Raw genomic sequence first — 23763 nt, 5'->3', positions numbered from 1 at the left:
CATGAGCTTTAGCCACAGCAGCAGCATATCTGTCAGGATCTAAGTGCTACATCATTGATAGATAGGTCCCTCTTATGCATTTTGAGTCCAATCTCCACTTTAATGCCACAGTTCTTTGACATTAAGAGGCAGAATTGTCTGGTTAGGAGAAGGAATGTGATGAGGAAATGATGTTGCCTTTGCCCTTAGCCCTTGATCCCATGTTCTTAGGAATGTTGCTTCCACCAGACCAATGAGTTCTCATGCTTTGCATGAGGTATTGCTTCTCCTCTGCTTGCTGCAGTGATTTGCTGCTCATCCTTGCCATTTGCTTGGAAGCTATTATGAAATAGACCTATATGTGGGTAGGAAATTCATACATGGCCTAGAGATGGAAATAGTATCAATGCAGGTATTTACACTTGGCCAAACAGAGATGTAGTGTAAGCACATTATACTCTACTAAAGTAAATGGGGATGCAGTCATTGACACCAAGTCTGAATGTGTGCGAGCATTTAAAGATTAAAAATGACATAGGCCTTGACTGGTGTTTATGGGGTTCTCATCAGTGAAACAGGAGCAGGCTCTAAGTGGGTTTTAAACTAGCAGAGATCTTTGTCTTGGTAAATAAGACTTAGCAATGAAATTTATTTATTCTTTTATATAACCTGTCACAATGGCAAGGAGCCGCTTTCCCTATGGTTAAAATATAAATTAGACCTCAGAAAGCTATAGCACTAAAACACCACTTGTCATAACTGTCATTATATGGCACCTAAAAGCTCCCATCAGGATTGGGGCCTCATTGTATCAAGCACTACAAAGAGCAAAATATATTCCCTGCTCCAAAGAGTTTAGAATCTAATCCTCTACTCCTTAAATCAATTACACACATGCTCAACACATGTGAGCAGTCCCACTGAGTCCCACTGAACTACTCCTGAATATAAAGTTAAGAACATGTGTATTTGCAGGATCTGAGCCAATAAATAAACAGAGAAAAAGCAATGGACTAAGCACAAATAACATACCAAAAATGTGCAGGGAAGGGGGGAAGATGAAACACAGCTTGTTCAAATGTTGTGTGAGAAATCTTGATCCAGGAAAATTTCCTTTAGGTTAGAGCTACCAATATTGTATGCAGCTCAGTAAGACCAGCTGGTGCAAATAACTGGCAGAAGCCTTGATAAAAGTCCAAAAGTTGCATTGAAGTAGTTTTGGCTCATTGTGACAGTAGATTCTGCACTATGGATACCCAAATGGCACAAGAAATTTAATATCTCTTCAAACACAACTGGATAAACAGATCCCAATACATGCTCTTTTAGAAATGTGATTCCCCCAACAAAAGAAGAACTGATTGAAGATTTCTGAACATAACAGTATTTCACCAGCAAATGCTGATTTAGGAGAACTAGGACCCCTTGAGCCCCAGCTACCAGTCTTTTTGTCTGGTGGACTTCAAGGAAGTCAGGTATCCTGGGCTGGCCAGTTCCCTAGACTCCTGGGTCACCTGGTTCCTCAGCCATTCAGCTGGGGAGCCTGGCAGTCCAAAGAATGCACTTCATTTTGGAAACACCAAAACATTCCTACCGCCAGAACACTGCAGTATTTCTAAAACAAAACACTAGGGAATTTTGGTTCTTTGAAGAGGTTTTTTTTGTTGTTGTTTTTCATCATAATTTGGAATGGAAAAATTGCAAGAGCCCAAAGTTTTGCAACAAACAGAAATTCTCTTTCTTGGCTAGCTCTGAACTAAATGATTTTTAGCATGCATACCTTTGCCGAAAGAGTGGTTTACATTCTTTGTTTGTGAACAAGATGGAAGATGTATGGTGCATTTTCACACCCAGACTCAAAAGCATGCAGATATTTACTATACATGTGAAATACTCTTTGGGAAACCTTAGTGAGTTTGTGCATCCTGAGGGATCTATAGATCACAGGTTGTAAACTACTGCACTGTGCCATCATGCCTTCCATTTGAGTATCCCAAAAGGTTAATGTGTAAATTGAAAGAAGGTATTCAACTTAATTAAAGGAAAAACTGCAGCTGGTGTTTAACTACTACTCAGTCCCAGCAGCAGATTTCAGTCACAACCTAAATCAAACATATCATAAAGTTGGCATGAAAATCATATTGTCTGATTCAAACACATCTGGCAAGTAACACATGCTTTCACATTTATAATGAAAACAGCAAACTACTTCTGTTACTAGTGCAAATTGTTTTTAAACTGTTCACCATATTGCTTTCTTTGATTACTCTCATTTTGAAAGCAAAAATCTTTATGCTGTTTAATAACTAAGATCCAGAAAACACCACATTCACTATTTTCTTCTGATATCATAAGCATCTGATACTTCATTATGAAGTTGCTGCAGTGCATGTTCATAATGAAAAACAATAGCTTTTTTCAGATTGTACGCTCTTCAGGGAAGGGATGATTGTTTTTGTTCTCTGTATAGCCCCTAGCATAGTGGGGTCCTGATCCATGACTGGGTTTCCTAGATGCAATGGTAATATAGATAACAATAATAGTAAATAATAACATTTAAATAGTGTCAAGAATGAGTACACCTGGTATTGTTACTAGATTGTGATGTTCCTGCTAATACTGCAAATTATAGTACAGTGTTTCTCAACCAGTGGTATGAGTACCCTTATGGGTACTTGAGAGAAGTAGGGGGGGGGGGGTATGTCAACACAACTGAAATCTGGAAAAAAATGACTTTTTGTTTTAAGTTTTACAGTGCTTTATTATTTTTATACTTTTTACACCCAAAACTTTCATCTCTCGCCTGGCTCCGATTAAGTTGTTTAAACAAATGTGTTGCAATGGTAGAAAAAAATTGTGTGTCTGAAAACTGTAGATACTGGGTGTCCTTTTTCTTTTTTTTCTTTTTTTTTTTTTTGAAAAAGGGGTACTTTATAAAAAAAGGTTGAGAAACACTGGTATAATATACTGCCATTATAACATTATACCCTGAGTAGTTCCAACTCATCTTTTTGGTGTGTGATTGTACTGAAATGACACAATCTAAAACTGGCTGCACTTTGACCATTACAGAATCCAGTACATTTAGGATTTGCTTTCTGCATCAATACTTCTAATCTCTTGGCCAAAGAGGATTGGGGAGGGACCCTTCTGAAGCTTACTTTGGCCCTGGTGTCTCCCAAAGAGTTGCATCTCCTGTACAAGGAGCCATTGTCATGAGTCTCCATTTCCCTCAGTTTGAACGCTAGTCTTACTTTGGTTGTGGGCCTGATGTTGATATCACTGAAAGCTTTGCAGGAAAAATCAACAGGCTGCTCCATGTGTTGCTGATAATAACCATTCTTATTAGGCCAGACAAATCACGTTTCTTAGCTTGCAAATGTCATCACTTCCATTGCTAAGAAACAATATTTTTGTCATCTGAATTTCTGTTTTCTATTTTTCATTAGCTGATATGACATAAATCAATGAAAATAAGCTGGTGATTTATTTTCCTAGACTGACTCCAACATTTTGGGCAGAGCTACAAATCCCTTAACTGAATATGAATATTAAGACAGGTTTCGCAATGATACCAAAATGGCTTCTCTAGGAAAATACTGCTCTTCTCTTATACACAGATGAGACTGGAAACACTCATCTACCAAACAGCTGAAAAAGGTGTACACACAGAAAAAAAGAGGTTTTAGTCAGCAAAGTAGATGAGTGCAGGAAATGACGACATATGCCAGCTTCCCATTGTTAAGAGATTGTCCCTACCAAGAAAACCATCCTCCTTGTTAGAACACAATTTGTGATATGACAGTAATAACTCATTACAGATGCCAGTGCAGGATAGGATGCAGACAAAAAAATCCACCATGCCTCCCCCAAATAATGTGATTAACTTCTTCAGTACCAATTAAGAACACCAATACAATTAAGAACACCAATTGCTGTTCCTCAAAAATCCTTTAGTATTCAATCCATTAAACACAGTCTGTTTTATTCTTGATACCATCAGGAGTAACACAAATAATTCCACCTCTACTTTTTTTTTTTAAAGCATCAGTGAGTAAAAGGTTATTCCAGATCCATGGTACAATTTAAAAAGAGCACTGAAAGGTTCTCGTAGAAAATGGAGGAAAAAACAATTGAAGACAGCAGTTGATAAATCCTGTTTCCAATCCCAAATCTCCTAAGTACCCAGTCTTTCTTATACTGAGAGAAACCTGGTAAGGATCGTGAAGGTGCTAGTAGGCTATATCATATAGCAGGGATAGAAAAGAAAAAGTTCCCAAGGGAAACCAATAGAAATGTTAGCTTGAAAAAGGAAAAAGAGTTTTCAGTGTTACAGAAGATACAGCTGGGAAGGATAACTGTGTAAAAACATTTTCTAGGTTGTCAATGACTTCATCTTTGTTGGGCAGAGCCACAATTCTGAGCATAGTGTTTGTTTACTCTTAACCGATTTAATGCACAAAAATACAAAGTGAAGTGGTTCCAGTTTTAATTTTGGTCACTATAAAATGTTTTTATTTCGTTGTGTGGCTATACTGTTTTGACAGCAGATACACCTAAGAAGTCTTCATGTAAAGTGACTGCACAGTTACTAAGACAAATTAAGCCATGGCTAATAATAGTATTTCTCCAAAATCTAACCCATACATTCAGTTAAACAAAATTTTTAAGACTATTCATAACAGAGTCAATGGTTACTTCAAAAAATATGACACTTTTCATAGTGATGAGAACAACTAAGCAGAGCTGTTATGACCAAGGGAAAAATAAAGAAAAGTCGTGTTTTTATCACAGCAGACACTACTGATATTAACATAATATTTTATAGTGAATTCTAAATGTTCCTCGGAAATTTCAGATATATGCACAGTACTCCTCCATATTTAAATGAGCTGGAAAGTATTATAATACTACTGTGCATTCTCATTTTTTACTGAAGTTAATCAAACTTAGGCTCTGGAAGACCATCCTTTGATGGTCTCAGAGGGGTAGCCATGTTAGCCATGGACTACACTAGGGAGTTATTTCAAAATAACCCCTCTTATGTCAAATTTATAGGCAGAGCATCCAGACTACCGGTCATTTCGAAATCTGTACTCCTGCTTTCCTCAGGAATAATATTAATTCAAAATAGTTCTTTCAAAATAGTGTTAGTGTGGATGCCTCTCACAGCTGCAGTTCTGGCTACACCTGGCATCTCCACTGCTCCCCTTCTCCTGCGGAGCTTAAAACTCCCAGCAGCAGGAGTAGGGCTTGTCACACACAGTGAGCTTTGGAAGCCCCATGCAAGACAGTAGCCAGTGAGGGAGCCATGAGCGACCCCAATACTTTCTCAGGGCCTCCTAGTGGAGCCAGCACTCCTGCTGCTCCCTCAGTTGTCACTGGCCAGGGCTCCAGCCTTTACTGGTGCAAAGATCCTGGACCTCACCAAGGCCTGGAGGGAGGAGACCAACCTTCAGGATCTATATAAAAGAATAAATACATTTCATTGCTAAGTCTTATTTACAAGACAAAGATCTCTGCTAGTTTAAAACCCACTTAGAGCCTGCTCCTGTTTCACTGATGAGAACCCCATAAACACCAGCCTAGGCCTATGTCAAGGCCTATGTCATTTTTCATCTTTAAATTCTCCAGGAATTTTTTGGAGAATGTTGGGGACAACATCCTGGTACAAGTGATGAATGAACGAACCCTGAATAAACCAACCAGGGGCCATGCACAGCTTGACCTGCTGCTCACAAACTGGGATGAATTAATAGGGAAAGTAGATGTGGGTGGCAACCTGGGAAGCAGAGATGGTTGTGTTAAAGATCATCACTAAAGGAAGAAAGGAGAACCACAAAATACACACCCTGGAATTTAGAAAAGCATACTTTTATTCCCTCATGGAACTGCTGGGCAGGATCCCCTGGGATGCTAACATGAAGGGGAAAGGAATTCAGAAGAGCTGGAGTCTTTTAAAGAAGCCTTTTTGAAGCATAATGAACAAACCATCCAGATGTGCAGTAAGAAAAGCAAATATGGTAGCCAACCAGGTAGATTTAACAGTGAAATCCTTGGCAAGCTTAAACACAAAAAGGAAGCATTCAAGAAATGGAAACTTGACAGATGACTAGAGAGGAGTATAAATATATTGTTCAAGCATGAAGGGGTGTAATGAGGAAGGACAAAGTGCAACTGGAATTGCAGCTAGCAAGGGGTGTGAAAGAAAGATTACTACAGGCATGTTAGCAAAAAGAAGGTAGTCAGGGAAGGTGTGAGACCCTTACTGGATAAGGGAGGTAAACTAGTAACAGATGATGTGGGAAAAACTGAATTACTCAATGCTTTTTTTTGCCTCTGTCTTCACAGACAAGATCAGCTCCCAGACTGCTGCATTGGCAAAACCATATGGAAAAGAGGTGGTCAGCCCTCGATGGAAAAAGAACAGGATAAGAACTATTTAGAAAAGTTGGGCATACAAAAATCCATGGCGATGGAAGTAATCCGAAGGTGCTGACAGAGTGGAATGTTGTGATTTCGAGCCCTTGCCCAGTATCTTTGAAAATTCATGATGATTGGAGGAGGTCCCAGATGAGTGGAAAAAGGTAAATGTAGTGCCCATCTTTAAAAAAGGGAAGAAGAATGATCCAGAGAACTACAGACCAGTCAGCCTCACCTCAGTTCCCGGAAAAATCATACAGGGGATCCTCAAGGAATCCATTCTGAAGCACTCGGAAGAGGAAAGTGATCAGGAATAGTTAACATGGATTCATCAAGGGCAAGTCATGCCTGACTAACATGATTGCCATCTACGATGAAGTAACTGACTCTGTGGACATGGGGAAGTCAGTGGATGTGATATACCTTGACATTAGCAAAGCTTTTTATATGGCCTCCCCAGTATTCTTGTCAGCAAGTTAAGGAAGTATGAATTGGATAAAAGGACTGTAAGCTGTATAGAAAGCTGGATAGATTGTTGGGTTCAAATAGTAGTGATCAAGGGGCTTGAAGTCTGGTTGGTGGTCGGTGTCGAGCAGGTTGATTCTGGGGCTGATTTTGTTCCACATCTTTATTAATGACCTGGATGAGGGGATGGATTGCACTCTCAGCAAGTTCACAGATTACACTAAACAGGGGAAGAGGTGGATATGTTTTAGGGTAGGGAAATGATCCAGAATGACCTAGACAAATTGGAGGATTGGGCTCAAAGAAATATGGTAAGGTTCAACAAGGACAAGTGAATAATCCAGCACTTGGGCCGGAAAAATCCTAAGCATTGTTACAGGCTGGGTACTGACTGGCTAAGCAACAGTTGCACAGCACACACCCTTGAATTACATTGGATGAGAAGCTGAATATTAGTCAACAATGTGCCTGGTATCCAAGAAGAGCAAAGAATCATAGAATTATAGAATCCTAAGGCTGGAAGAGACCTCAGGAGGTCATGGAGTTCAGCCCCCTGCCCAAAGCAGGGCCAACTCCTGCTAAATCATCCCAGGCAGGCCTTTGTCATGCCGGAACTTAAAGACCTCTAGGGATAGAGATTCGACTACCTCCCAAAGTAACATATTAGAGTACTTCACCACCCTCCTAGGGTACGTCTAGACTACAGGCTTCTGTCGACAGAAGTTTTGTCGACAGATACTGTCGACAAAACTTCTGTCGACAAAGAGCGTCTAGACTACATTGAGTTCTGTCGACAAAGCAAGCTGCTTTGTTGACATGGTAGTGTAGACGCAAAGGACAGTTTACATGCAATAACACCTTCTGTCGACAGAAACTCTGTAAAATGAGGTTTACCAGCGTCGACAAAACTGCTGAGTTCTGTCGACGTTATGTCGACAGAACTCAGCGGTAGTGTGGACGCAGGTATAGTTTTGTTGACAAAAGTCCACTTTAGTCGACAAAACCCTGTAGTCTAGACACACCCCTAGTGAAATAGTTTTACTTAAAATACAATCTAGACCTCCCCCACTGTAACTTGAGACCACTGCTTCTTGTTCTGCTATCCGTCCTACTGAGAACAGCCTCTCTCCATCCTCTTTGGAACCCCCTTTCAGGAAGTTGAAGGCTGCTATTAAATCCCCCCTGACTCTTCTGTTCTGCATACTAAATAAGCCCAAGTCCCTCATTCTCTCCTCATAAGTCATATGCTCCAGCCCCCTAATCATTTTTGTTGCCCTCTGCTGGACCCTCTCCAATGCATCCACATCCTTTCTGTACTGGGGAGCACAGAATTAGATGCAATACTCCAGATGTGGCCTCACCAGTGCCGCATAAAGGGGAATAATAACTTATCTAGATCTGCTGTCAATGCTCCTCCTAATGCACCCTAATATGCCATTAGCCTTCTTGGCTACAAGGGCACACTGTTGACTCATCTCCAGCTTCTCATCCACTGTAATCCACAGGTCCTTTTCTGTAGAACTGCTTCGTAGCCTGTAACAATGCTTAGATTCTTCTGTTCCAAGTGCTGGATTCTGCACTTGTCCTTGTTGAACCTTATCAGATTTCTTTTGGCCAAATCCTCCAATTTGTCTAGGCCATTCTGGACTCTAGCCATGTCCTCCAACATATCTACCTCTCCCCCTACCTTAGTGTCATCTGCAAACTTTCTGAGGGTGCAATCTATCCCCCATCATTAATAAAGAAATTGAACAAAACCAGCCCTAGAACCAGTCCTTGGGGCACTCCATTTGACAACCAACCAGACATTGAGCTGTTGATCACTACCCGACAATCCATCTAGATTTCTATTAACTTTACAGTCTGTTTATCCAATACATACTTTCTTACCTTGCTGGCAAGAACATTGTGGGAGACGTATCAAAAGCTTTCCTGAAGTCAAGGTATATCACGCCCACTGACTTCTCCATGTCCACAGAGACAGTTACCTCTTCATAGAAGCTAATCAGATGGGTTAGGCTTGATTTACCCTTGGTAAATCCATATTAGGATACATTAAGAGAAGCACTGTCAGCAGTGAAGTTATTTTTTCCCTTTATTTGGCACTGTTGACACCAAATCTGGAGTATTTTGTCCAATTCTGAGCCTCCCATTACAGAAAAGATGTGGACACATTGGCAAGGGTCCAGCGGAGGGCAACTAAAATGCTTTAGTTGGGGTTGGTCCTGCTTTGGGGAGGAGGTTTGACTCAATGACTTGCTGAGGTCTCTTCCAACTCTATGATTCTATGAAATGACACAAAAGCAAGTATTGCATCAGACATAAGACACGCTTCATGTGCAATCAGCAAATGAATATGTACATATGCACTTAAAATATTCATAACATCTGCTGCAAGAGAAAAGCTCTAATTTAAAGTCCTTTGAATTTGTAGGCAATCTACTTTATGCCCTGATTTTTTACAATGTGGTACTTAATTACTATGATGAAGGCCCTCCTAAACCTGAGTTTCAGAATATACAGGTAGCTGTTGAACTGCATGTATTTTTCTTGCTAATCAGGAACAAAGATGGAGGTTACTTCATTGCTAATTAAGCTCATAATTACATATGGATTGCTTAGTCAAACTGCAGATCCCATTGAATCTTAGAATCATAAAATCCTAGGGCTGATCATTGAGTCTAACCCCCTGGCCAAAGCAGGACTGCCTTAACTAAGTCATCCCAGCCAAGGCTTTGTTAAGCCGGGACTTAAAAACCTCTAGCGATGGAGATTCCACTACCTCCCTAGGTAATCCATTGCTGCCAGAAAACATAACAAATAAATCAAAGGAAGTCCATCATGTAAAATACTATTTTTGGTAGACTGTTTCATTGGAAGTCTCAATATTTTACACAGAGTTTTAAAGCTGTCAATGGGAAGAGCAAAATAGAATCCTTTAGGCCAACCAAGAAAAACACACTTGGAATTTACCTGAGATTGACTATTGATCATTTGCTTTTAAATGCAAGGTTCCTGTAAGATTTTTGCTCAAATGGGATGGCCTCTCAGCTGTCCTCAAGACATTGTCTGAGAATTTCTCCCAATTTTCAAAAATGTTTTAAAATTACCCAATCCTGGGAGAACTTGAATCATTGTCGTCTATCATCATCAGCACCTTCTTAGCAAGTGTCAAAATCTGGTCCCTTGGGAACACTACTGAACTTCTCCTCTATCCAACTGTGTAATTTCTGAACCTTGAAGGCCTTATTTTTATAGGCCCTGAGCACTCACTACTGCCACTTAACTCAATGGAGATATTAGTTCTCAGCCCTTCCCAAAAATCAGACTCAAGATCCTCATTGTCTTGTTATTTTCTGCAACATTCCCATGGACACTAAAATCTTAAGAGTGCACAATCACTGCTCTTCAAGACACCCCATTTGCTCAATGTTGTAGATCTGGGAACAGACCAAGAAAACGGACAGAGCAGTATCAAAATTAAGAGGAGTTTGAAAGGTATGAAGCCATGGCAGGAAAGGGGGATGTGCCAAGTAGGCCTTAAAAAAGTGGAGTTAGAATCATGAAGTGAGGGTCCCCAAGAACTGGAGGATGGGGAAGGATGAACAAGGGGGGTCCAAACCTTCCCCATGCTCCCTATACTCTGCTTGAGCTCCTAAAAATGTACAGAATTGTCAGTGCACTTCTGGAGATCCAGACCTTGCTGCACCTGTCTGATGCAGTCAATACAGAATTAGGGAGAGACTGTGGAAGTTCCAGATTAACATAGCATAAGTAGGGGAGGTAGGATGGTCTGAAGACCCTCCCCAACATCCAGAATCCTGGAAAAGTCCTGCAATATGTGGGGACTCCTCAGAACCTTAGGAAGTCTACAGATGGGGAGTTGTGTTTTGGAAAAGACGCTTCTCCTAGAGGATTCACAGATTTGGTTAGGACAGAGCCCCTGTTCTTCTGACACTTACAGAATAGTTGATTCCTGGACTCTTCACTGTCAGGTGCATGGAGACTGCATTCTGTCTGCTTCACTGTTGCTCCTAATCTGGTTAATTTTCCTTTTCTGTGTACTTTAACAGGGGCACTGGAGCTCAGACTGAGGGCCTGGCAAGCCATGTAAAGCTCATCCGTGCCAAGATCTTTAATAGCCTTCTATCATACTGCAGTTTCTAATCTGACACTTTACTGAATTTCCTTTCCAAGAGTTCAGCTTTGCTCTAGTGAACAATGTCTCACCAAAATCTTTCTAACACCATTTGTTATTTGTATGACAAGCTGTTTCATTTCCATTGTGTGGAGAACAGAGTATTAGTAGAATGATTAGCATCTGTTTATTCCGCCCCCCCCTCCCCGCCCCATACATCAGCTCTCTGCTACTCACAGGCTACACAGGCCAAATTTGAACCTGGTATTCTAGAGGGGGATTGGGAGCAAAATCAGGCTTGTAATGAACTTAACTATGTTGCAGCTACTGCTGCACTATAATACTAGTTTCTCTCCTACGCGCAATTTAACAGCGGCAATACTGCACATCAAAAGGCAGTATTGGGGAGAGAGAAAACAGCTTATATTTTTGGAGAGTGTGGGGGTTCAGTTTCCTAAAATGAAAAGTAAATACAAAAGGATTTGATAGTTCTCAGTTGGTGGGAAAATTGTCAACTATTATTTATGGTGCCACAAATCTCACTACAGGAGGGCATACGTTAAATTTAAATGCACATTTCTCTTCTAGAAAATGCCTTATCTGAAAGAAGATCCAATGGCTAGTTTAGAAGGGAGACAAAAGTTACTCATATTAGACATTATTGTGTCAAAACCAAGTGGTAATAATATCTGAGAACTGGTAGATTAGAATCTGGTTCAGCAAAAAGAATACTTGATAGGGATGAAGTTTTAGCCTCAGGGCAGGTTTACCCTACGCGGAAAAGCTGACTTAATTTACACAACTTCAGGTATATGAATATCATAGATGGAGTCAATGTACCTTAGGCTGAGTTACCGTACAGTCTCCACTGTAGGGAGTTGATGGTAGAAACTCTCCTGTTGACTTTCCTTATACTTCCCATTCTAGTGTATTATTGGAGTTGATGAGAGAGTGAGTAGCGGTCAATTTAAGACCCGCTAAATCAATCCCACAGTAAGAGTAGACTAGCCCACAATGAAATCTCTCTGAATTCATTTTTACAGGAAATCTGTGCCTATGTGCCTGGACCACGGAATCATCTCCAATATACTGAAAATAGAGGAGGGCAGCCTGTCTTTTGAGTAGTTTTATTATTGCTTTCATAGAAAGTGGCATTAATGTGATATTAGGATCTTTCAATTAAAAAAAACCCCAAATTTGAAAAAGATTAAATTCTTAACAGAGGGCCAAATCAGGTAAGACCAAAACAACCTTTTTTACATTCCTTGCTGTTTAAGCTGTCTGGTTCCTAGTATAAATTGGAGCTGCCTTCAGGCTGCTCTAATTGTACTTGGCTTCTTATAGTCATAAGGTGCTCTTCTAACTGGGAACTGGCAAGGAGTAGTGACACCTTGGCCTCACAATCTTCCTCTCAGCATGAGGAAAGCCTCAATCAAAGGGGTTGGATGGGTGAAACAAGGTTTTACGCCATCTAGGAATTTTCCCTTGTGGAACCAGAACACTCAGAGGACAGGATCTGCCAGCTCTCCACCACCAAGTGGAGACAAACAGCTACAGACATGTGATAAGGCAGAATTAGCAGCACCCTGATCACTGTCATTGCTGCAGCCTAAGGCAAGCCGCAGGCACACCTGAGGGAGGTTTACACTTTCTATTGGGGGCTTGTGAGCAGCTTTGTGACAATCACTGGACCAACAAGGTAATGAGGGTGAATGTAAGTGAAGGAAGAGGAGTCAAGAGGCAGCTCAGGAGGAAGCTCACCCTTGCTATAAGTCTGTGTTGCAGAGTCTTATTATATAAAAGGAGAATAAATACACACCCTGGTGAAAGATAAACAGCATGTGTGTTTGTGACTGTAAAACCATCTGAACTGACCAGGCAGTTCACATGTGATCTGAACATGTGATAAGGCAGTCTCACAAATTTATTCAGTCTCACAAATACTACATTTTCAATTTAACATAATATTTGGATAATAGTTTTTTTCTTGTCTAAGCATGAATTAAGGGCTTGGGCTGTGTCTACACTGCACCTCTTTTCCGGAAAAGGGATGCAGATGAGACCAGTCGGAATTGCAAATGAAGCGGGGGATTTAAATATCCCCCGCTTCATTTGTATAAACATGGCTGCCGCTTTTTTCCAGCTCGGGGCTTTGCTGGAAAGAAGTGCCAGTCTAGACGGGGATCTTTCAGAAAATAAAGCCTTTTCCGAAAGATCTCTTATACCCCTTAAAATCAGGAGGGCAGTTATTTACTTTTTAAAAAGGATATTAATAGTGAAGTAGCCATGTTAGTCTGATCTTGCAAAAACAAAATGTAGCACTTTAAAGACTAACAAGATGGTTTATTAGGTGATGAGCTTTTGTGGGCCAGACCCACTTCCTCAGATCATTTTCTGGAAGGGTACGTCTACACTAGCCCCCTAGATCGATCTAGGGAGGCTAATGAGGGTGACTGGAATTGCAAATCAAGCCTGGGATTTAAATATCCCACGCTTGATTTGCATGTTCCCAGCCGGTCGCCATTTTAGAAATTGACTAAGCCGAAGTAACTGCCCGCGTCCACACGCGGCAGTGAAATGGGCTTCTGATTTAAAGCCCTAAATCGAATTAGATGGTATTTCTCTTGCAATGAGGTTTACCACCTAATTCGAATTAAGGGCTTTAAATCGGAAGCCTGTTTCACTGCCGCGTGTAGACACAGGCAATTACTTCCGGCTAGTCAATTTCTAAAATGCCGACCAGCCGGAAACATGCAAATCAAGCGCGGGATATTTAAATCCCAGGCTTGATTTGCAATTCCAGTCACCCTCATTAGCCTCCCTAGATCTATCTAGGGGGCTAGTGTAGACATACCTGAAGAGAACTGGCATGACCATATATACCAAAGGAATACAATGAAAAAAGTGAACACATTATTAAACTGACAAATCAGATTTAGTACAGAAGGCGGGGTGAGGGAGAGAGAGGGAAGGAATAGCTATTTATGAGTCAATGAATGGCTAATCAGGGGTGATAAGTGGGGAAGCTATCTTTGTAATGGTTAAGATAATTAGCATCTTTGTGAAGGCCCGTTCGTAGAGTGTCAAATTTAAGCATGAAAGAAAGTTCTGAAGTTGCCCTCTGTAATCTGATGTTAAAGTCTCTTTGAAGTAAGATGCATGTAGTAAGGTCGTTAAGACTATGTCCATGTAGGTTGAAATGAAAAGCAACTGGTTTTTGCTTGTGAAGATTTCTGATGTCTGATTTGTGGGCATTAATTCTTTGGTGAAGTGTCTGAGAAGTCTGTCCAATATACATATCAGAAGGACACTGTTGGCACATGATAGCATAAATTATATTTCTGGATGAACAGGAATATGTCTTCTTGATCCTTTGGTATATATGGTCATGCCAGTTCTATTCCAGATCTGAGGAAGTGGGTCTGGCCCACAAAAGCTCATCACCTATTAAACCATCTTTAAATAGGATATTGTGAGACATCATTCCATGCCACAGTAGATCAAAGCTTCTATCGTCTGTTATCCTTCATTCAGTTTTGGAGTAAAACGGGAGGGCAGACAATGTCTATGAAATAAGTCAACAGAGAATCAGAAAGGACAAAAGCTCCCCAAAACAAGCAAGCTGAAGGTCCAACATTAATAACTCTCTCCAGCATCAGGGTATGGTGCAGAGTTCTGAGAGTGAGCTGCTCTATTAGAGATGAATTGCAAGCGGGAAACCAATTAGTGTTGTTCCCTGATCTTTGCTTCACTATTCAGGCCAGATGGAAGGAACTGGCCATTTTGAGATATTCTTTGTTAGATGAAGGAGTTAAGGTCTAAAACATGTTCACTGAAAAAGTCAAAACAAGATTTTTCTAGAAGCTTGCAGTGCAAGTTCAACCTGGGATCTTAAAAGGAAGTTGTGTTGATTTCTGTCTTGTATATCATCATTGACTATAAGGAATCTATTATTAGGCTGTGGCAGTTGCCATTTTGTTGACAGATAGCCATAATTACATTTCATGAGCCATTGCTTGAAATGCACTTTATAACATAACTAAGGGTATGTCTACACTACCCCGCTAGTTCGAACTAGCGGGGTAATGTAGGCATACCACACTTGCAAATGAAGCCCGGGATTTGAATTTCCCGGGCTTCATTTGCATAAGACGGCCGGCGCCATTTTTAAATGCCGGCTCGTTCGAACCCCGTGCCGCGCGGCTACACGCGGCACGGGCTAGATAGTGCGGAATGGCTTGCTAGTTCGAACTATCTAGCCCGTGCCGCGTGTAGCCGCGCGGCACGGGGTTTGAACGAGCCGGCATTTAAAAATGGCGCCGGCCGGCTTATGCAAATGAAGCCCGGGAAATTCAAATCCCGGGCTTCATTTGCAAATGCGGTATGCCTACATTACCACCCTAGTTCGAACTAGGGTGGTAGTGTAGACATACCCTAAGAGTGCATCTATGCTGCAGGGCTTAACTCGAAATAAGCTATGAAAATTGAGCTATGTCAATTGCATATCTTTTTTCTAAATAGCTTATTTCGAAATAGGGAGCCTATACACAGCACTCATTTTGAAATAGAGCACTTTTCCTCTGACTTCCCTTATTCCTCATACAATGAGGGTTACAGGAGTAGGAAGCTACGTCTACACTGTAGGTGTTTTGGGGAAGTGGAAATGCAAATGGAATGTTCATTTGCATATTTCACTCTCTCAATTGCATATCCTTTTTGTGTAGACGGGGCCATTTGTTGGAAAAAACTCTTTTTGCAAGAGCCTCTAAACCCCATTTTTTGAGGAATAAGGGATCTTGCACAAAAGGGGTTTTTTCCCCAACAAATGGCCCCATCTGCACAGGTCTTTCTATTGCAAACAACTCTTCCACAAGAAGGATTGGAAGAAGATATGCAAATGAGAGCATGAAACATGCACATGAGTGCTCCATTTGCATTTCCTCTGCCGCAAAACACCCGGGGCTGCATCTAGACTGGCATGATTTTGCGGAAATACTTTTAATGGAAAAGTTTTTCCGTTAAAAGTATTTCCGCAAAAGAGTGTCTAGATTGGCAAGTGCCTTTGCGCAAAAGATTTGCTTTTGCACAAAAGCATCTGTGCCCAGTATAGATATGGTTTTGTGCAAGAAAGCTCTGGTAGCCATTTTTGCCATCGGGGCTTTCTTAAGCAAAAAATTCAAGTCCCTGTCTACACTGGCCCTGTTGCACAAGAACACTTGAGCAAGAGGGCTTTTTCCCCGAGCGGGAGCATCAGAGTTCTTGAGCAAGAACACTGACAATCTTACATTACATTGTCAGTGTTCTTGCGCAAATTCTTGCGGCCAGACAGCTGGCAAGATTTTGCGCAAAAGCAGGTGCTTTTGCACAAAATCTTGTCAGTCTAGATGGACTCCCACAGTGTAGATGTAGCTGGAGAAAAAAGTCCTCTAGTTTGACAGTATTTTGACACTATTTCAAAATAATGTGTGTGTGTGAATGAATAAATGAATGAAAGGGTGTGGGTGTGTGTGTGAGAGAAAGATAGCTGGTTCCTCTTTAGTTTAAACATTTAGTGGAAGCTCTATCCTCTTTAGTTTAACCATATAGTGCATATAGTGGAGTGTTAATTCCTCAATCAATAAATCCATACTAGTGTAACTCTGGGTGGTCTCCAGTGGGAATTTTTTGGGTAAAATCTGTAAACCTCATTCCACGAGGAATAATGCCTATTCCGAAATAGCTATTTTGAAATAGCAGTAGTGTGGACGCTCCACTGCTGCTATTTCGAAATAGCTCCTCCCCAGGGCCATTCAAAGTAATTATTCTTCAGTGCCTCAGGGCTCTAACTGGAGATAGCTAAAGTTGAGGCTTCCCTGCAACGTAGACGTGCTATTTTGAAATAAACTATTTTGGAGTATTTCTTCTGGAATAGCTAATTTTGAAATAAGCGTGCAGTGTAGATGTACCCTTGGAGACATAAATTCAATACTATTCTTTCAGATTTTGTCCTTTACAACCAAAAATGTTAAGATTGACAAATACAGGTAACTTAAATAGTGAGGAAGAAAATCTGCATCAGAAAATGAGTTCAGAGAAATTTATATTTTCCTTTAAAATCAGCAAGTTTTCTCTTAAAGTCTAAGTGCCATTACTTTCCCTACAGAAATGTGAAAACAGATTTGTGTTGGTAAAAATACAGAGAAAATTCCCTAAAATATTCTTCTACCAAGAATGAGTATTCAAATTGATGATGCATATTTAGGAAACTGAGGTTTCCAGCTCTGCATAAAGAAAGGTACTTACCTTATAGGATTATCCATCCTTGACACTGTGAGAAATGCAGCTAAATTGGCTGTGTAGGATGAACACACAATAAGGGTAAAGAGCCACCAACTTCCCATTACAATACGCATAGCCACAGAATTGATAGCAGATTCACCACCTACAAATAAGCAGAGAAATTGAGGTCTCATAGAAAGCTGTATTTAAGATCACCTACAGTACATGGTCCATGTCTAAAGTGAAACACAGAATTATTCCTATGAATTCCTATGAATTTTATTTGTTGTTCAACTTGCATTAGCTGATCATCCTTGTCATTATGTTCAAACACCTATCTTTACTAGGTCTGATATGAAAACATAATATCTAACTGGTCAGGAATATTCTGCTGTACTAGTGAGATTTGGTGTGCAACTATAAAACAAACAACCCCGCCCCCCTCCCGCAGACATGTGCTAAAATCTCTGGCTTGAATTAAATCTTGTAAAGTTTCTACATCAAATCTGTCACCCCATTTGCCCCTTGCATAATCACAGAATAATGCTGTAAAGAAAATCCACTCAGGGCCTTACCCAGAATTGTCAGGCTCTAATCTGCAAAATTACTTCCATAAATACATACACATTAATAATTATGATATAATATCACTATCTACACCAGAGCATATCAGAATAGACCTATACTGTGTGTGAGGGGGTAATGTAACTTTAAAATTAAGGACATTGTTTAAACTTCTGTGGCTTATATTGAATTAAATAATAAGAGATTTTGGCATCAGCTACAATGTAAGTTTTTTATTCTTCTTCAATTTTCAGTACATTTTTGTAAGACGATTCCAGAACAATTATCTCTGACCTTTAGTTAAAGACAAAACTCTATTGCACAACAGAACTTTGTTAGTCCCACTGATGTTTTGCTTATGGTAAGAAACATAAAAATGGCCACACTGTCAGACCAATGGTCCATCTAGCTCAATATCCTGACTTTCAACAATGACTGGTGCCTGATACTTCAGAGGGAACAAAGAAAAAAGGCAATTATTGAATAATCCTTCTCCTGTAGTCCAATCCCAGCTTCTAGCAGTCAGAGGCTTAGGGACATGCTTAGCATGGGGATGCACACATGGCCATCTTGCATAATAACCACCAAAAGATCCATTCTCCATGAATCTAATTATTTTTGGAACCCAGTTGTACTTTGCAGTTCCACAACATCCACTGGCAATGAGTTCCACAGGTTGACTGTGCATTGTGTGAAGTAGTATTTCCTTATATAGGTGCTGTAGTATATAATATATTATTATTATACATTAATATATAACCTACTCTTTCATAATAAGATTGAAAAGAACTGACTAAGTGAGTAAATGCTGACAGTACCTTGCTGAACAAAGGCCCCATACACAATCCAAATGGCACTGTGAAGAGTAGAGGAAGCAGAGGGATTGGTTTGTGAAGAAGTCTGTGCTCTTACTGCCTGGATTCGGTTTAATACAAATATCAAGACACCAACTACAGGGATGGCAGCTGCAATGCAGGCCCACACCGCAAAATCAAAGGGAGCAAAGAGAGAGAAGATGTTGATTTTCTCTTCAGGCTTCTTGATTAGAATCCCCACAGAATAATCCATGTATCGCTTGCTGAAGTCCACAACACTTTCTCGTTCTGGTGTGATAGTGATAGCTGAGATTGCCAAATCTGCTCTCTACAAGAGAAATGCAACAGGTCATATTTCTTCCTGCCACTAGCAATCACTTTACTTAGATTGCAGAGATTTGAACAATAAAAGGAAAAATTCCAAACCAGCCAACAATTTATGTATTTCATTGATTTGTTTCTCGCATCTAATTTTAAATTGTAGTCCAATGCATAGAAAACTGCAGAATCATTTCAATTTATTGGGAGAAATGAATAAAATAAAAATATGTACTGGTTGAAAGAGGAGTACCTAAATTTGCCTGTGGAATTACTTTATAGCAATGATAGGCAATCTAGGCTAGTGAGTGGGCCATATGAGTGGTCCTCCATCTCAGTGGGCCACAAGATTGCCATAGCCAAGATGGTCTCCTAGGACAGGGTAATTTTGCTAATTGTACTTGTGTACCTAGAATTTGTGGGGTGTATCAACTGGACCATAACACAACTTTGATTGGATGCAGAGGGAATGCACAACTCTTAGTCAATATTGTGTGTTCTCATCACCCACTTCATTTCACATGCCCTTGCTTTATATGTGTGTCACTTTAGTAATACCAAGAGAAAAAAATGTGCAGACAGAAAATGGAGTATGGCAAGCCTACATGTGAGTAGCGGGAAACAAAATGCTTCATAGGCCACACAGAGAACCACTACTATTGTATAGCCAAGAGTATCTAATTGTCTCATGGGCGGGAACTCACTTAACCTTTTTGTCACACTTTCCTCATTTACAGAATATAGGCTACCAATCCTAGCTCCTGCCTAACTGGGCCATTGTGAAGATTAATAAAAGAGCCAACATGAACATAAAAATCACACTCTGCATGAACATTTTCTCTATTTTTGTTACAAATAACTTGTACAGTTATTCTAACTGAAAGAGAAACAAAAACCCTATTGTATTCTCCACATCCCGCCCTTCTCTTAAAATAACTGTTACTCCTCATACAATGAGAAGGGTTTTTTCTCGAAATAATGCTGCTACACGGGGCGTTTTATTTCGCAATAAAGTGATTTCAAAATGGTGCCCCGTCGTGATTATACTAATTAAGCATGGGATGTTTAAATCCCATGCTTCATTAGCAATTTTGGTACACTACATTTGCATCCCTATCTTGAGATAGGGAGCAAGTGTAGACGTACCCTCTACAGAGCAGGAAGTCAAAGGAAGAACTCTCTTCCTTCAATTTCTCTTACTCCTCATGAAATGAGGGTTACAGGAGTCAGGGCCAGAAGTCCTTCATCTCGACATTATTTTGAAAAAAACAGCTTGCTATGTAGATGCATGCTGTTATTTCAAAATAACACCAGTTATCCCGAAATAATGCTGCTGTGTAGATGTATCCCTTACTGTTGTCTCATTTGATCATCTTGAGACCCGTCTTCCATTGCTTTTTAAAACACATCCTTTGGAATCAAATGATCATTATAAAATTATATAAACCAAAGGAAGTTTAACAGAGTTAGAAATGAAGTTGCAGTAGCTTTGGAATAGTGACAAAGTTGTAACACAGGGATCTCAAACTTCTGGTCTGTGAGCCATCTGCTGCTGGAGCAATTGTGCAATCCAGCCCAGGAATCCTTCCTGCCAGCACCTTACCCTCTGCCCCATGGTAACTTGTTCTCAGAGAATGCGGCTTCAGGTATTACCAGGGGGCCTGATGCAGCATGGAGGCAGTGGTCAGGGCTCCTTGTACTCCCTGTAGTGGCAGGAGCCACAGGAAAACAGAGTGCAGCAAAGTGAGTGCACTCTCCAAATGTGTGCCTGGCTTCCTTGTGGCTTCTGCTACTGCAGAGAGTGCAAGTGGGCCCATTGGTGGGAAGGGGTGAGACTTGGGGCATGGTAATGCATAGTCCCAACCCCCTGGTGGGACTCCTAGCTGGATTGACCAATTGTTCCAGCCTGGGAATGGTATAACAAAGTCCTCTGATAAGAACAGATGTAGAATATATATTTTGGTGTTTATTTTTCATCTGATAAATTTACATAGCCTATTGTTACATGAACATAGCTTACATTGAAATTGGGAGTAACTTGATATCACTGATAAAATAATATATTTTAGAGTCTTTTTTTTTTTTTTTTTGTGGAAATGGGCCAAAAGCACAATAGTTTAGATCATGTTTCAAACTTCTCAAAAAAGTGAGGAATGTTTAGAATTTGGCGTTTGATTCTGACTTATCCTTTGTATTCCACTGTGGAGAATTTCACTGTACCCCTTTAAAAAGTGAACTGTACTCAGCTCAGAGATCTCTGCTTCTGCTCGCTGTACCTTGTTAATAAGTTCTCCAATCATGCCATTCCAGGAGCTGTTATGGAGCTGGTGTCCATACTTGCCATCAGGAGCTTGATAAATCTCATACTTGAAGCCCAGATTCTTGGCAAGTGCATCCAAGACGTCAATAGAAAACCCTTTGTAGCGCTTTGGTTGACCAAGTATGTTCTCTGCCACCATCACAAAAGGCTCTTCCTGAGGGGAAAAACAACATCTAAGCTAATATTTACAAAAGTAAAAACACTAAAAAAAAAATGTATCTACTTCTCATCCATTCAGTGCGATTGTTGGTTGTTGGAATACTGAAGTTGTCAAGCCCAGAATAATGTAGTTTTATAGTTTATCCATAAGGTAATGAACAGATCTTCTATACAGGACACCCACTGAAATAATGGCTAGAAAACCCTTTGATAATTTTTCCATTGTTTATCATTATGACCAATCCAAGAACAGTTCTTGCAGGGGCTAGCATTCAAAGTGAAATTAGAGTTAACAAAATGTATTTTGGAAATTGCAATTGGGAATCCTTCAGGGCAATGGTGTTTCACTCTGACACAGACTATGTGCCAGTTCCACTGATTTTATAGGCATTGCTGTTGGCTATGTCTGCAAACTGGTGCTGCCATCCTCTCTGGATGGAGTTGCTCTCCTCCCACAAAGAAGGGAGATATGATCACAGCCTTTACCAGCTAGAGGGAAGAAAGATAAAAACAGATGGAAAGAAAACTGTCCTAATTATCTCATACAGTTCTCCAAATCTCACTAATGAACTTTGATCTAGGAAAAGAGAGAAAATACACATAGAAAAACAAGTAAGTTAAGATGCTTCCGTTATTTACATTGCTAACTATAATATCTTTCAACCAGAGAAGGACATTACTATAATGAAGAACTAGCGTGGGCATAGAGTTTTGGTACAGAAGAAAAGCAACACAATGAGTTCACCATGTTCAGCATTTTAAGTAATTATAAGGCTCCTTTAAAAAGTACATTTTAGTGATTTAGCCAAACAGAAAATTAATGAACTACCTTGTATCACTGAAAACAAGTTCAAATCCTAATTTATTCCCCATGTAACTTTTAGCTAACTGGAGCTCTAGTGCCTTCTAAGGGTATGTCCACACTACCACCCTAGTTCGAACTCAGGTGGTTAATGTAGGCAAACGAAGCTGCAAATGAAGCCGAGGATTTAAATATCCCAGGCTTCATTTGCATCTTGCCGGGCGCCGCCATTTTTAAATCCCCGTTAGTGCGGACTCCATGCCCGCGGCTACACACAGCACGGAGTAGGTAGTTCAAATTCGAAAGCCTAATTTGAACTACCTACTCCATGCCGCGTGTAGCCGCAGGCACGGAGTCTGCACTAATGGGGATTTAAAAATGGCGGCGCCTGGCAAGATGCAAATGAAGCCTGGGATATTTAAATCCTCGGCTTCATTTGCAACTTAGATTGCCAACATTAACCACCCTAGTTTGAACTAGGGTGGTAGTGTAGACATACCCTAAGTTACTAGAGGGAAGTGGCCCTATGCCATCACGTAACAAGCAGTTATGGATTTAATGAAGGAATCACTTGATGAAATTGTATGGCCAGCATTATTCAGGAGATTAGATTATAACAGTGCTCCTGAGTGGCCTTCTAATCTATTAATCTCTGGGATCAATACCGGGAAATGTTAAAGGTAAGGAGCACAGTGCATGAAATTCACCCCTGTGCAGAGGATTAGTACAAGTCCTGTGCACTATTGGGCAATGCACCAGCTTTATATTGGTCATCTGCAAAGAGGTGAATTTCATCCTGTGTGAATTGTTTGAGACCAGCACAGTATGCAGTTGTCTAAAACATTGATTTTAAGGAGAATCCACAAAGTCTCACAAAATAACCATGTTCTCCATCTCTCGTCTCTTGCTTATGCAGCTAGTCAGACCAAAAAGATGATACAAGATTAAAAGAGATCATGAAAAATGATGGGTGGGGAGCACCCAAATATTTTATCACAACATTAGTTTTCTTTTGTCTCTTGAACTCAAGTAGGATCATACCAGGACAGTCACCACTTTCAGCGTCAGTCCATGTAAATCACTGCCCAGACGCCGCTCTTGTAGGCTGCCATTCAGTCCCTTTTCAGAATCCCATGTTGCCAACTACAAATGGAAATAATATGAAGTGTATATGAAGGCAATATTAGACACATACATGTTTAACATTTACCTTTAACAGTAATTTGAATGAATGCAATTTGAATCTGTGAATAATTTTTGCTTCCCATTAGTGTCTGGAATATAATGAGTTGAAGTTTAAGAGGATAAAAATGCCCAAGTACTTTGGCTGAATGCGTTTTCTTCAATATGTCTCTTAATAAAGTTGCTTTATCATCAACAGTACTTGTTATGAGACATTTTTAGGAATTTTCTATTGACTCCTCATCATTAAGATTTTCCGAAATCTTACCACCTCTCATTCTGTTCTCATTTTCTCCCTATTCTTTAACTGATTCCCCACCAAGCTCACCAAACACCAGTT

The 23763-nt window shown here is 40.3% G+C and overlaps 1 protein-coding gene across 2 annotated transcripts in view; it reads right to left on the bottom strand.

Moving 5' to 3' along the window:
• GRID1 (glutamate ionotropic receptor delta type subunit 1) overlaps nucleotides 1-23763 on the bottom strand; it is a 1054628-nt gene that overhangs the window by 80527 nt on the left and 950338 nt on the right. For both annotated transcript variants that reach the window (XM_075934837.1, XM_075934836.1), the window contains exons 9-12: nucleotides 23283-23384; nucleotides 21237-21434; nucleotides 18646-18970; nucleotides 17288-17426 (exon numbers count right to left, since the gene is read on the bottom strand). In XM_075934837.1, coding sequence (XP_075790952.1) covers nucleotides 17288-17426; nucleotides 18646-18970; nucleotides 21237-21434; nucleotides 23283-23384 — 764 coding nt within the window. The remainder of the gene's footprint in view (nucleotides 1-17287; nucleotides 17427-18645; nucleotides 18971-21236; nucleotides 21435-23282; nucleotides 23385-23763) is intronic.

This window comes from Pelodiscus sinensis, chromosome 8 (genome assembly GCF_049634645.1).
Source record: "Pelodiscus sinensis isolate JC-2024 chromosome 8, ASM4963464v1, whole genome shotgun sequence".
In the NCBI taxonomy this organism is placed as follows: domain Eukaryota; kingdom Metazoa; phylum Chordata; order Testudines; family Trionychidae; genus Pelodiscus; species Pelodiscus sinensis.
The sequence above is the reverse complement of the archived record's forward strand: the minus strand, read 5'-3'. Positions and strand labels throughout refer to the sequence as shown.